We start from the raw sequence: 14,054 nt of genomic DNA, 5'->3' as shown, positions 1-14,054 counted from the left end.
TTTGCGTTTAAAATAAGCTTAGGTTAATAATAAATAAATACAAACTGATAATAAATAAATAAAAAACAACATAAATAAATAAAGTTTATCTCTCTCTAAATACACAAATACAATTGTTAACATTTATAACCAAATATTATATTATTCTAGGCCTATATTTTTTAATGCTTTCTATTTATTCATATTTTAAAGGCCAGACTTCAGTGTGTATCATGATAACTCTCTCCTCCTCTCTCTACTGACTCATGCTCTGGACTGTCCCTGTCTCTAATAATATCCCCCCATGTCCCCCTCTATTTCTGTCCCATCTCCTGTAGAGGGTCCAGAGACACCAGTTGCTCTCGGACCACCCCAAAACAACATGCTTCACTGTTTTACAAGGGCTCTATCCATTTGAAGAGTTAAATCACTCACTTTTTTCTGAATTCTTGAAGATTTTGTGGAATTACTGGACATAAATTTATATTAAAATTCTTGTAGTTTTTGGAGAAGTGAGGAAGCCCAAACTTTGACTTCTGTTTACGGTAAGTGTCGAGCACATGGCCATTCATTTCCGTGGTTAGTGATTAGAGGTGTTTCTATGGCAGCAGTGTACAGTGTAAACTCCATTCACATGTCTTCAGATGTGTGACAGTGACACATTCTAACAATAGAGCTGATAAGAAGATTGACTATTTATTTAGTCTTCAGTAAATGCCACTTATAATCCTTGAAATGTCAAAGTATATTTTTGTCACTCAAATCTAAAAGGTACAGTATGTAACTTTCTGGAGGTGGCACTTCAACTGCATGGAAAAAGAAAGTTAAAACCATACTTCAGAACATTCTCCATTCAGATAGATACGTTTGCCATACTGTGGATGATTATAACCAATGGAACAACATTTCCATGGAAACAATTAGCAGGAGGCACACATCCAGGCCAAATAAGAGTCAGGTTTGTGGAGCTGCAAGCCCACTTAGAAAAAGGTTGCATGTTTTTCTAACATTTTAGTGCAATAAACTTAACCATAACATAAAAAACATAACAAAAAATATCTTGTTATTTTAGTCTATTTTTGGCTAGAAGGTTACATGTTGTGGCTTTAAATAAAGATGAGTTAAGGTTATACTTTACCCACTTTTCGTCTCACGTTCACTGTTGTTGTGCTGTTGTGCAAGAGAAGCTTTGATTTTCTGAAACTATATTGGAAAGCACTTTGGTCACCTTGAGTGTTGTAAAGGGCTCAATAAATAAAGATCAATTGAACTACCATGAACATTTTAAATGATAAATAGATCATAAATCTAATATTTTTTGACCAATAAATTAAAAAATATATAAATAAATTCCCCAAAACTCATAAATTGTCTTACAGCTGGTCATGAACTCAAAGTAGCTAAAATAATAGGCTATAATGTTATTCTTTGATTTAATGTTATAAGAGACTCTCTAAACAAAACCGAATCCTGAGAAGTCCCATGTGTCTGTCCACATGTCCTTAATGTGTCATGTGGTACTCTGTGTTCTCTTGGCTTGAACTCAATGCCCAAATATAGTGCATGTGTTTTTAATAGTGACTCCTTCAAAATATTTACCATTATTAGTATCCCTGTGAGGTAGGTTTATACCACTCATTCAGTCCATTGTCATCAAAGAGCCAAATCTTATTTTATTCACTGTCTATTGTCAGACATCAAACCTGTTTTATCACTGTTAACAAAATCATCTCCTGCTTGCTCCAGGTGAGGCTTGAACTCTCACCCTCAGCATCACTCTGTAGGTTACTGTCATGTAAGTACCGCGCACTGACCGATTGCACCACTGGAGCACACAGGTGTCATTGTAACAATCAGATGAATGCAAAATTGTAACAAGTGCTGAAGTCCATAGGGTTTTGCTGATTTATAAATCGATGTTCAATAACATGAGACTAATTGATACTGTGAATAATATTTCAAGATGTAGTTTACATTTTTGCATCTTTTGCCAAGTTATGGATTTTTTTTAAAGAAGTCTTGCTCCAGGTGCGGCTTAAACTCGCCCTGGCATCACTCTGCAGGTCTTATAAGTAAAACGCACTGACCAGTTGCACCACTGGAGGATGGAAAAAAAGGTTTAAGAAATCATAAAAACATGATCGGACTATTTCATAGAGGAATGGACATCTATATGGCTTGAATATATAGCATATATTTGAGTATAATTTGTTTTGCCCCAGATAAATTATATAAGCAGCTCTTGGGGTTAAAATATGTCCACAGTGTGCATCAAGTTAGAAAGCAGTTTTTGTCTGATAATTAGGAAGAGCACATTAGCATAATTACAGTTCATGGCAAAACTCTGCTGTGGTTTCTGAGAGTTGTGCAGAGCACTTATAAACTCATCATGGCAAATAATTAGGATGCATACAATGTGTGAAAAGCTGTTTCAAGTGAAGTATTGTCTTTTTTAAGACAGTAAAAATCAGGACAGCACCTTTAAAGTCTTCATCCAGGTGAGGCTCAAACTCTGAACCTCAGCACCAATCCACAAGTGACTGTCACTGACACATTGCACCACTGGAGCTTGTTTTAAGTCCAATGTTATCATGAAGAAAGTATCAAATGAGGCAAAGGATGCTTAAAGTGAATATTGAATAAACTGCACCAGGGACGTCACGAGACACGTTTTATTGGGGCACATGCCCCAGTATTAATCAGCTGTGCCCCAGTATAGACCAGGTCCATGCCCTGTGCAGTATGGTATCCAAACATAGGCAGGATCTGTTATGACAGTAAGAAAGATACACAGAACTGACCACTTCCCATCTTGAACTGTCATTAAGTATGTTTCAGTAGAAGTAACACTTTTGCTTCAGGTGAGGCTTGAACTCATACCCTCAGCATCACTCTGCAGGTAACTGTCCAATAAATACTATGCACTGCCTGGTTGCACACTCAAACACATGTTTGCTTTAACAGAGAGATTATAATACAGTGCCATTAAAGGCTATTGACTGCGAAATAATAAAATGCTTTATAAACAAATGAGATGCAGCCTATACTGATGTGATCAAGTTCTGCTAAATGGACATGCACTTTGTCCACACATGTATCATTACTCAGAGGAGAGGGTCAGAGAGAGTCAGAGGAGAGGGTCAGATGGAGCAGAAGAGAGGGTTAGATGGAGCAGAGGAGAGGGTCAGATGGAGCAGAGGAGAGGCTTGAGAATGATCTTGTTCTGTGTGTTTAGTTCAGTGGAGATGTCTCGGCCTCCCTCTTCCCAGACAACTCCTCAGTTCTACAGAGTGAGTGACAGAGATCTGACGGAGATCGAACTGCATTCTGTGGACTCCATCAATGACCTACACCGCACTCATCCAGACCACAACCACAAAGGTAAAATGACATGCAAGTAAATGAATAGTTCATTTGAATTAAAAATATAATTACACATGACTTTTTTTAATTATTTTGAACCAATGAAAATACTTTCTCTTGGTAAAAAGACAGACAGAACAATAAGAAAAATACTGGAGCTTGGGTGGGTGGAGGGATGATTTTACTTTTGAGTAAATGGCTGCATGAATGAATGGTATTAAATGGTATTCGTGAATTAATGTATGTGATTTGTGCATCATACACAACAATAAAAAAAAATCCTAATAAATTAGGAGATTTGTTTGGTTTATATGGGATAAATGTGCAAAAATCAAGACATTACATCCCACGTAGAGATAGTTGAGCCATAGTGAATGATCTATTGACAATGTTGCAATTGATAACAGCTCTCAAGGACACTGGGTAAATCTTTAAAGGAACCATATGCGAGATTTTCATTTAAAATTTCATAAACATGACCTATCTGTGTCCCCAGATATGAGGGAAACAGGTAAACATGGCCTGTCCATACACTGAGAATGAGAAAAACTTTTATATTTCCTCTTGAGGCACTGCCAGCTCAGTTGTGACAGCAGAACCTTTTATAAGACCACATGCACATACAGTTTCTTAAAAATACAATACATACAGTTCCTTAAAAGCTCCATTAAGTTGGTTTTGCATAATATGTCTATAAATTATAAAAAAAATATGGTTAGGTTACAGGACATAGGATGAAAAATATTGCAAACCAAATAGAGAATATAATTGACTCATATAGTGAAAAGTGTACTTGAAATCCCTAAGTAGCTTTTATTGAAAAAAAACAACTGTTAAACCTTTCCAAAAATGAACCTATGGAATAAGCCATAATAAATAGTGACCACATAACAAGAAAAGAAAGAATACTTGTTTTGTCACTCCATTGTTCTTGATTTATGTTTCTTCTTTCACAGTACGGCCTCCTCGTCCTGCCTACACCCCGTCTCTAAATGGAAACCTGCACTCCTTTGACGCTCTGGCTGTCATTCAACCATCTCGACCAATCAGCTCGTGGCAGAGGCGGCTCCAGGACATGTTCACGCCCACTTCGTCACGGGCTTATGCTCTGGGCTGTGCCATTGTCACTCTGCTGCTGCTCACTGTGCTGCTCATCTTCTACTTTTTAGGTCATTTGTTGTGTTGTGTTGTTTTGTATTGCACTTGCCTATAAACCTTTGGTAATAGTTCAATGACTCCAAAAAACAGCTCCCAGCAATAAACCAGCATTGAAAAAGCTGCAGTACCTGATTTGACCTAAAACCGTGAAAAACAGAACGTAAGAAACAAAGGTCTAAAGTATTCCTCAATAATCTTATGCATCCCAAAAATCCTTATCATTCAAAGAGTTTACAAGTGATTTTCACAGCTCTCAGAAACCAGTGTGGAGTTTTGTCATGATGGTAAAGCTAACAACTAGCATGCAAACACACAAATACTTTCTAATTAAAGACAGACAGCACACAGAATAAGTTTTACCTCAAGAGTTGCTTATACATTATATCTGTTCTGGGACAAGACACATCTTACTGAAAAGCATGGAAAAAGTGGATACAGGGTCTTTAAGGAGATGGAGAGGCTGAAGTGGCTGATGGTTCTGCAGCAAGATTGCAAGATTAAACGCAAATGAATCAAAATCACAATTTGAATGGATGTAATTAGTAAATCTCAAAGGCAGTTTTTGAAACACCATCGTTTCCTCCTCCTTGTTCTGCATTCTCGTATTGTCAATTTTTCTGGACACATTTAAAATGTGAACAAAATTGTATTATCTATTATTGCAATTTAATATTTTCTCCAAACAGTTCAGCTTTACTGCATGTTGTCTGCATCTAGTTATAAAGGATTTTATTGTCTGAGAACCAGAAAGTGTGCTGTTAGAGTGAAGACAAACCTCAGTTATGGCCTCTGAAAATCTGAAAAGCACTTATAAACTAATGATGAATAATTAGGACGCTAAGAATACATTAGGAAAGTGAGGACTGCTTCAGGCCCTTTAAGGTTCAGACGGGGCCCGACGTAGCTTTCAGGGGCCCCTAAGCCCTTAAGATATATAGGGCCTGTGTTTGATTGATTGCAAATGTGTATAATGACTGTTGACTCTTGTCTCCACAGTCCAACAGGGCGGCGCTATCCGTATGCTAACAGAGGCAGTGAAAGAGAAGAAAATGGCATCGGCAGAATTAACTTTACTGATCCAGGAACTGCACAATCTGAGACACAACCTCACAGCCCTCACTGGGACATCGTGACAAACACTGGACATTTTCAGTGGGTGTGGAGTGGAAAGGAATTCTGTTGTCTCTGGTTTAGATAAAATGTAAAGGCTGTTTGTCTCCACAGAGGTATTATTGCTTTGCCTGGAATGTTTCACAGTATGGCATTTAACTTCTCTGTAGAGAAAAGCAAGTGGTGCCATCAAGCCAAGTTACAGGTCAGATCTGTGAAGAGGTGAACCCGTTTACAGAAGAATGCATGTTTTGAGCACTAAAATATCTGTAATTGAGTAAATGCAAGAGAGATATGTTTCATGCCATACTGTGGAATATTTCTGACAAAACAATAGCAGAGAAAACAGGTGACAGACCCTCCAGTTGAAAAGCTGCGTAGTTCACCTTTAAGTTATATCTCATTTCAAACTGATATTAACTATGGAACACCAAATGTATGCTGTGTGTTTTTGTAAATAAAGTTCATCTCTTTGAGCTTGTTTTTCTTAGACTTGGACCAAACAGAACAGTAAAATTAAAAGGTCGACATAGTAAGTTAACATGTAGACAGTTTTATTTATTTATTTTTTCTTTATTGCATCTTTTCAGAGAGTTCAGGGTGAGTAAAGTTTTAAATAAGGCACATTCGGGAGAGCAGTTGAGATTTCAACAAAGTCAACTTTAGAATTGAGAACATTACTCCAAAAACTAGAAACACAAACCGTTTTGATTCTGCTTCTTTTAAAAAGGACTCACATTTCAAATTGTAGTCAGAATATTAAAGCCAAAGTATTTTAAACTTCCAAAACATGGTGAAAAAATGATAATAAAAAAGCTAAAATGCACACTGGAATTTCTGTAAAAGCTGAATCCATAGACCTTAACAGTCTATACAGTATTCAGTGAAGACATACAATTGAAGTCACACTGAGCAACCTTTCTTGTGAAGGGTGTGTTACTTGTTTGTCTCCATGGTGATGTAATTGCATAACCTGGAATCTTCAACAATGCAACATTCTTTAAAGAGAGGGTGTTTTGCAAAATAGATTTTTCTTAGTTTTCTACCATGTTATAATGTTGTTCCCTCATAGGAAAAGAAAATTCAATTTTGTCAAAAGGAAAAAGTTTTAGAAGGAAAATGTTTTGCTGCTCAAGTGGCGTCTTAAGTTCTGGTCAGATTGTTGGTGGGACACTACTTGAGCTGACTACACTGAAACAAACTAGAGTTTCTGTTTGTTGGCTAGGTCTATTGAACGAAGTGTGAACTGCCCCCGAGTCATATTTAGCATAATAATTCAGGCCCCTAATGGGTGCTTCCACACCTGTTAGCATACTCACTATCCCTATTGTTATCCCTGTTTTAATATAGCCAATATGATTGTAGGTGCAAAAGTGAAAAAAGGGAGGTGAGACTCAGCGCATCAAAAATGAGTGAAACTTATAAAACATGTTTTTGATGAGAATATCATTTTCCAAACAATAAAGGGTAACGTGGTGATCTAAATATGTTATGTGTTAGCAGTTAATACCTAATAGAAGTAAAATCCCCCCTTCTTTAACCTCTATCTCCATGCAGACAAGCATGGGGCACAGTTGAGCCTTCTCATAATAAGGATGCATGTTTTTTTCAGGCTTTTCAATGAGAGATAGATGAGCAAAGCAAAACATCTCCAAGGAGACAAGAAGGAGATGGACCAGAGAAGTTATATAGTGTACCTTTAAGATAAAAAAGTTAAGACTTAAGAGTTTGAACAAAGCTGGTGCTTGTATGTGCAAACACTACCTGTAGACAGGCAGTGGAATAAAGTGAAAAGGTGAAATGCATTCCTTCAGGCAAAATGGTGAGATAAATAGGCACAAATGTAAACAGTATTACAGAACAATTTCATAGGACTAATTAATAAATACTAATTATTAAATGTCTTTGTGCATCCAATAGATGGGCATCCCTTTGGCATCTCTGTAAGGTGTTTCGGTTAGAGTTTGCACCACAGGCGCAGGTGGCAATACAGGAGGTGGAGGAATGGGGCAAGATAGCGGCTTTTGCAGAGAAGCAGGAAGTGGAGGTAGGGGTGGGACAACAGGAGGTGGTGGCGGAGGGGGCACAGGACAAGATGGCGGACTTGGTAATGGAGGTGGAGGAGGTAGGTTTTGACATATAGAGCGAGCATCTTCAGATTTCACATTCATTGGTAAATTTACAGGTGTGTTTACTGGTTGGCTTGGCGATCGAGAAAACTTCAGTAGGGTTTCCATTGGAACAAAAGCAGTCATAGCACCTGCATTTTGAACCGGGGTGGACAGGACAAATCCCATATGTTTGTAAAAATGCTGCTTATCATGAGTAGTTAAGTAAAGCCGTTTAAACCCTCTAGTCTTCGCATATCTTTCAGTTTCTTCCATTAAAGCTCTTCCATAGCCTTTACCTCTCTCTGTTTTGGACACAACCACAGATTCCACAAAAAGACTGTTACTTTTACCGACCACGTGGGACAGTCGAGCATGTCCGAGAAGTTTTTCAGATTGTTTTTGGCCCTGAAGGAGAACGAGACAAACCGGAAACTCGGAACAGGATTTTTGCAGACTGTGGACACGGGCAGCTGTACTTCGCTTCCACTCGGAGTTCACCAATTCGGCACATGGCACAAGTAGATCTGGACGCTGGTGGATGGGGACTGCGCGGAGCTTGGGTTGAGGTTGAATAGATGCTGTGGGTGGAGAATGAGTGGAGTTCATGACAGTTGTGGATTCTGTCCTGCAGGGAAAAATAATATAATAAATAATAAGTGTTAGCGTTTTTCTTCTAGATAATTGCTTTGGCATTAATCTCACATATTGAAAGTGGCAAAGTGAAGTGCCTTGCCCAAGGACACAACAGCAGTATATATTTAAACCATCTAAGATAAAACTGCAAACAACACCAGGTCTGCGGGTAAGGTCCTCTGTGTGAAAATCTACAGCCATTCACTTTTGAAGATAGTTGTAAAGTACAGTTAGGTAGAGCAGACCAAAGTAGCCCACTCAAAACCAAACACAGTTCTCTTGTGTTTTCCTGTTACTCACATTATAAAACATGGATCCGGTGGTTCATTCTTGTTTCACAGTCTTAGTCGGTGCTATATTTCGCCCGCTGATCCTCTAAAAATAGCAGAAAAAGTCCAAAAACGTGCTCTCTCCATGAGCACAACACAGGAGTGACAGCAGCATGTGTGAAAGGCAGCCGGAAGTGAGAGGAGCCGGCAGCGCGCAGCGACACCTGCTGGACCGGAGTGAAACTACAGCTGCACAGAGGCCAAAGTCATTCATGTTGTAGCTGGAATCCAAAATGCATTTCTGTCATGACAAAGGGTTTCACTTTGATTGTTACTGATGTTTGCAAGTTTATCTGCCTTAGCAACTTCACAAAAATATGTCTAAAAGCTATACTGTGCAACATTTCATCCAATAAAGTGATTTCAATACAGATTTTTATTGGTAAAAATATTGGAGCGTATTAAATGATCAGAGGTGGGTGAAATAGCCAAATACTGTAAGAGCAATGTTATTTCAAAATACAATTACTCAAGTAGAAGTACAAAGTAGTAGTCAAAGAGTAAGAAAATATATTACTGTAAGAATGTAGTATCTGATTTATAATTTGAAGTTGATCTAATTGGAAGGATAAAACATTAAATAAATCAGAAAATCTTCAAAGGATAGGCACAAAAATAAGAAATCATCTGAAATTATTTAATATAGTCAACATAAAGCTTTTGTCATTTGTAGGAAGAGTCACAGTGGGAAGAGTAACCAAAACTTTTACTCCCACTTAATATTTTGTTGAAGTGACAGTACTCTTACCTGAGTAAAAGTATGCTGTTAGAAAAGGATGGTCAAAAATATGATTTCTTTAAAAATGTAAGTAAACCATGTAAATGATGCAGTACATTTACTTATTATGGGATTAAGAAACATTACCTTTTACACAGGCGGCAATTTTATATTATACTGAATTTAATATTTTAATAGGCTGGAGGAATACTACCAAATAGTTGAAATAAATAGATAAAAATCACACAACTTTATAAGAAAATGTCAGCTTTATTTTTCCATTTTAAATCCAGGACAAAACCATTTGAGGAGAATCAAGAGAAAGTAGCACTAAGTTCATTAGATTTTACACTTTGTCAGAGATGATGGTGGCACCTCTCAACAAAAAAACAAAACAAAACAAAACATAAAATAAACAAAAAATAAACAAATGAATATAATATCTGAACAATACATTAATAATAATTTGAATACAGTGAAGTGTGGTACGAGATTCACCAGCACTAACTCAATCAACGACAGAAGAGGAAGAAACAGAGCCTCCAGGAAACACTTTTATTTAAATAATATTTTATCAAAGCTTTTTTTTAGATTTTGTTGTACTTTTTAAATCTTCATAAAACGTTTCTAAAACATCTGTCTTTAAGATTTTTTTTTGTTTTTTTACCTCTTTGTTTGCTCCATTTTGAGTAATGTTGTAGTGGAGACTAGATTACATTTTTACGAGACAAGATTCAAACTAAGATAATTATTTTTATATTTAAATTGTAATTTCACACTTTTATTAATAATTATTTTTGAGTACATCCCAGCATTGATGTTTTTTTATTTTCTATTTTTTGGCTAATACAGGCATAGGACAAATACTGCCACAGTAACACAGGGGGGACTAGCAAAATTCAAACAATTCTTACTGGGAGTCAAATATCAGACATTTTTGGGGATGTACAAGCAGGATTTTTAATTTTTTTTTTGTTTAAAGTGCATGTGACAGAATAATATACCTACATTAGTTAAGTGGCAGTTTGTGAAGAAATATAGAGGAATAGGATAGTATAGGATGGAGTAGTGAGTACTGAATAGTTCTCCCTCTGTCATGAACTGTCAGGCATTTCTCTGGCAGTTTAAACATTGATTTAAGGTGTTGTAATTAATTAATTAACTTTTATTTGTAAAATCAGAACTAATGTGTGGCTTTTGTTAACCTAATGGTTGCTACATACCCTCTATGCATGTCATAACTGCTGTAAAAAAAAGTAAAAATTGAAAAGACTAGGCCAAATTTTAAAATAGAATTTTCTTTGTTTCATTGATTTTCTAACTTTCTGTTGGTTAAATCAATTCTCATGTTCAGCCCTAAGAGGAAACAGCTTTTGTGATTTTGGGGTTTACAAAAATAAAGATTTGAAAAAAATAAGAATTGAATTGGATTATGTTATCTACGTTTTAAAGAAATGAAAAGTTTAACCTGTCATATGCACTATAAATTCAGATAGATGTATCTATCTAGATATATCAAAGCAATTTAAAATCTGCAAAACACATTTCAAATGTAACAATACTCATGTGATGATTTAGTTTAAATCTTGCCTCCAAATCGGGTCTGGACTACAACAGGACTAAGCTGGGTCAGTTTTTGCAGGTGGCCAGTGTACATGTATTTGTAATGTATGTAATATATGCATATGCGCGTGTGCATGTGTGTGTGTCCTTGGCTGAGCTGTTCTAAGTGCTATTTTGGAGTGTTGTAACTTACCATAAAGATATTCAAACTAACCATGTATACAGATATTATTTCACTGTTGTTGCAAATACCTCTGAAACTGAGTGACAAACGAGCATTACCACAAAAGGTCAACAATAAACCTGTGGATTTTGTTTAGCATATCAAATTTGTTAAAATGCTAATTGTCAATTTATATGCCTGCTCAAAAATATCTGTAAACATGTAGTCTTTGTCTTGGTCATATGCTGTATTTAAAAAAAAAAAAAGAAAAAAAAAAGAAAAACACAAAAAACTGTTCTCCTGTGTCAATGTTGATTCCATCTCTCCCATACAAGAAATAGCCCTGTTTATTGTGCATAAAATGTAAAATGAAATAAAAATGTAATTAAACAAACACTGCGCTTTGTTTTTGAAAATTTATCAACAATTTATATATTCTAATTGTCAAAAAGTTAATTTGTCTAGAATATATCTCATAAAGTTCAAATGAAACCTAGTTTTTGAGTCAAACATCCACATCTGTAAATTGTATTAATATATTTTTATTCGAACAGCCTGAAAACTTCATTTAAAATATGGAATTGAGCATATTTGGAAAAATGTGCCAACAGTCGCACCCTAGTGGACATTTAGTGGCACTGCAACATAATTCCACATATTTTACCAGTCTCTCAAACGGTCCATCTTTAAATACAGGATATGTTCTGGAGTGTCAGTGGAGCCCATATTTTCTAAAGCAGTGGTTCTCAAACTGTGGTACGGATCCCATTGGAGGTACATTGGAGAATTGTATACTTCCATCATGGTTAAAAGGTTCACTATGTAACTTTTCTGATGTTACAGGTCAGGTCTGTGGAAGTGACTCTGCACATAATATGAATGCATGTTTTTCAAGGAATTAAAAACACATGTAATTGAATAAATGCAAGATAGACAAGTTTAATGCCATACTTTGGAACATTCCAGTAATAGCCATGACATCTCTATAGAGAAAAGTTGCATGGTGCGCCTTTAAAGTTTACATTATTGTTGCAGTCCTTTTATGTAAGTCCTCAAATGGCTTGGTAGTAGGTCAAGTACATAATTTAACGTAGTTTAGACCTGATTTAGTCCAGTTATGGTCCAGCCTTGATAATTCACAATTCAGTTTGACTGAGACCTAGTTTTTCCTTTTCCTGGTAATAGCTTCAACTGGTTAAGGCCTGATTTATACATATTGTTGTCATTTGTCTCAGTGGTTCTTGTATTCAAAGTTTGAGAAGCGCTGGTCTAAAATGTCTGGTTCTGCTGTTGTCGGGCCGTTGCGTGTCCGTACATGTGTGTGGGGGTTTGATTGTGTGTGTGCACGCGCGTGTTCGTCTCAGTGTCTCTAGTATTTTGGATGTGTGTGTGGTTCGAAGGCACATGGGCAGCGGACACCTCAGTCCCTCAGGTCCATACTGGAACCGAACAGCGCCACCAGCTGTTCTTCATAGTGCGCGATGTTCCTCTTCATGATCTCTTTACACGAGCCCAGCAGACGCTCAAAAGCTTGCACGTCGATTACTGCAAACATAGACAGGAAAAATGAGAGATCAAGAAATGTGTACTAGTATTTGTATCCTTGTTACCATTATTCTGCCAGCAGAACAGCTGGGAGTGAAAAATGGGTGAAGAACTGGGAAAGACACTCAACAAATTCCCAGAGCTGGAAACTGCTACTACTGCTGTTATTGCTACCATTATAGCCAAAGTTGCCCTGGGGCAGACTGATGGAAGTGAGGCTGCCAATTTGTGCCACCATCAACATTCATAGACCACATTCATGCTAGGCAATGTGGATGAAGTGTGCAAAGCATTTCCCAGAGCATTCCCAGCGGTCTCCCATCCAAGTACTAACCAACCCAACCCTCTTGGCTTCCGAGAACAGACAAGAGAAGATGTTCTTCTAGGGAAAAGTGCTGCAAACTGGCTCTGTCTATAAGCACTATGATGCACACATCGGGCTGCTCTGCCACAGTTAGTCAATGTTTTTGAATCTGTCCCTATTCAAATAAACCAATTATTTTTTTTTTTTATTTTTTTTAAATACTGGGAAGTGGTACATAGGGCCAAGAATGCATCTACATAATGGTGCAAATTTGAGGTGGGAGATCCACAAAACATTTATAGTATTGAAAAGGTTGTTATGGAGGTATGGAAATTCAGAATGCTCACATTTGTGGGTATATTTTACAGTTCATTCACCCTTTTGCTATAAAATTGCCTGGATATAGATATTCATTTTTGTCATAACTGTCCATCCCTTGTGTTTGCCCAGCAGGTGTGCTGTGGCCTAACTCTAATGCCAACCTAAACTGCAAATAATCACATCAAAACTTAGATACAAGATATATTATGAACACTTCCCCAACTTCAAAATAACTATTACATTTAAAACTAGATTTCATGTCAAACGACTTATTTTAGCTACTATGTTACTGTTCTATGTTTTGTTGTTGATAAACTGAACACATATGTAAATACATGCAGGACAGATGCACACACACTTTTGAGTAAACAAAACATAATTTTGTCCCATTTGATGCCTTTATATTCATAATCTGTCAGTCTTTCTGGGAATTGTAGAAAGTGCTTTTGTCTGTGTGTGTGTGTGTGTGTGTGTGTGTGTGTAATAAAAATTATTTGAATAAAGTGTGTTGGAGTGCCTAACATTTAGTGGAGAGCTGTTCACATTCAGAATGAGTGTAATTGAAGAGTGGAGCGTGAATACAGAGGACACTTACAGGAATAATACAAACGGCCTTCACAGAAACACTATAATCATAGTGACCTGGTTTACAGCTTTGTACTGAAAAAGTGCAGGAAAAAAAGATTTATAGAATAGTAAAGTGTATGTTATTTCTTTGTAAGTGTGTGAGATATGTACATGTAACTGAATAGGAAAC

At 36.8% G+C, this 14,054-nt stretch overlaps 3 protein-coding genes across 7 annotated transcripts in view; 1 reads left to right on the top strand and 2 right to left on the bottom strand.

Moving 5' to 3' along the window:
- Positions 1-6,084, top strand: part of si:dkey-20d21.12 (uncharacterized protein LOC556245 homolog) — a 146,901-nt gene extending 140,817 nt beyond the window's left edge. Inside the window, exons 1-5 of one of the 3 annotated variants that reach the window (XM_055223027.1) lie at positions 473-524; positions 1,726-1,774; positions 3,215-3,360; positions 4,299-4,511; positions 5,497-5,666. In XM_055223027.1, coding sequence (XP_055079002.1) covers positions 3,225-3,360; positions 4,299-4,511; positions 5,497-5,633 — 486 coding nt within the window. In that variant the 5' untranslated portion in view covers positions 473-524; positions 1,726-1,774; positions 3,215-3,224 and the 3' untranslated portion in view covers positions 5,634-5,666. Of the gene's footprint in view, positions 1-452; positions 525-1,725; positions 1,775-3,214; positions 3,361-4,298; positions 4,512-5,496 lie in introns of those variants that run through there. The other 2 variants (XM_033970035.2, XM_055223028.1) reach the window with 2 other exon arrangements.
- A 104-nt stretch (positions 6,085-6,188) lies between these two features.
- On the bottom strand, positions 6,189-8,819 carry LOC117372985 (N-alpha-acetyltransferase 80). The gene is made up of 2 exons (XM_033968842.2): positions 8,655-8,819; positions 6,189-8,346 (listed from the first exon to the last, which is right to left on the bottom strand). Coding segments are annotated over exons 1-2 (843 nt in total). The 5' UTR covers positions 8,657-8,819; the 3' UTR covers positions 6,189-7,505.
- Positions 8,820-9,651: 832 nt separating this feature from the next.
- prkar2aa (protein kinase, cAMP-dependent, regulatory, type II, alpha A) overlaps positions 9,652-14,054 on the bottom strand; it is a 45,271-nt gene continuing 40,868 nt past the window's right edge. For all 3 annotated transcript variants that reach the window (XM_033969160.2, XM_033969159.2, XM_055223052.1), the window contains one exon: positions 9,652-12,672. In XM_033969160.2, the coding sequence (XP_033825051.1) occupies positions 12,548-12,672 (125 nt within the window). In that variant the 3' untranslated portion in view covers positions 9,652-12,547. The remainder of the gene's footprint in view (positions 12,673-14,054) is intronic.

Source organism: Periophthalmus magnuspinnatus, chromosome 7 (assembly GCF_009829125.3).
Source record: "Periophthalmus magnuspinnatus isolate fPerMag1 chromosome 7, fPerMag1.2.pri, whole genome shotgun sequence".
NCBI lineage: Eukaryota > Metazoa > Chordata > Actinopteri > Gobiiformes > Gobiidae > Periophthalmus > Periophthalmus magnuspinnatus.
Note: the sequence above shows the minus strand (reverse complement) of the source record. Positions and strands in the feature narration are given on the sequence as shown.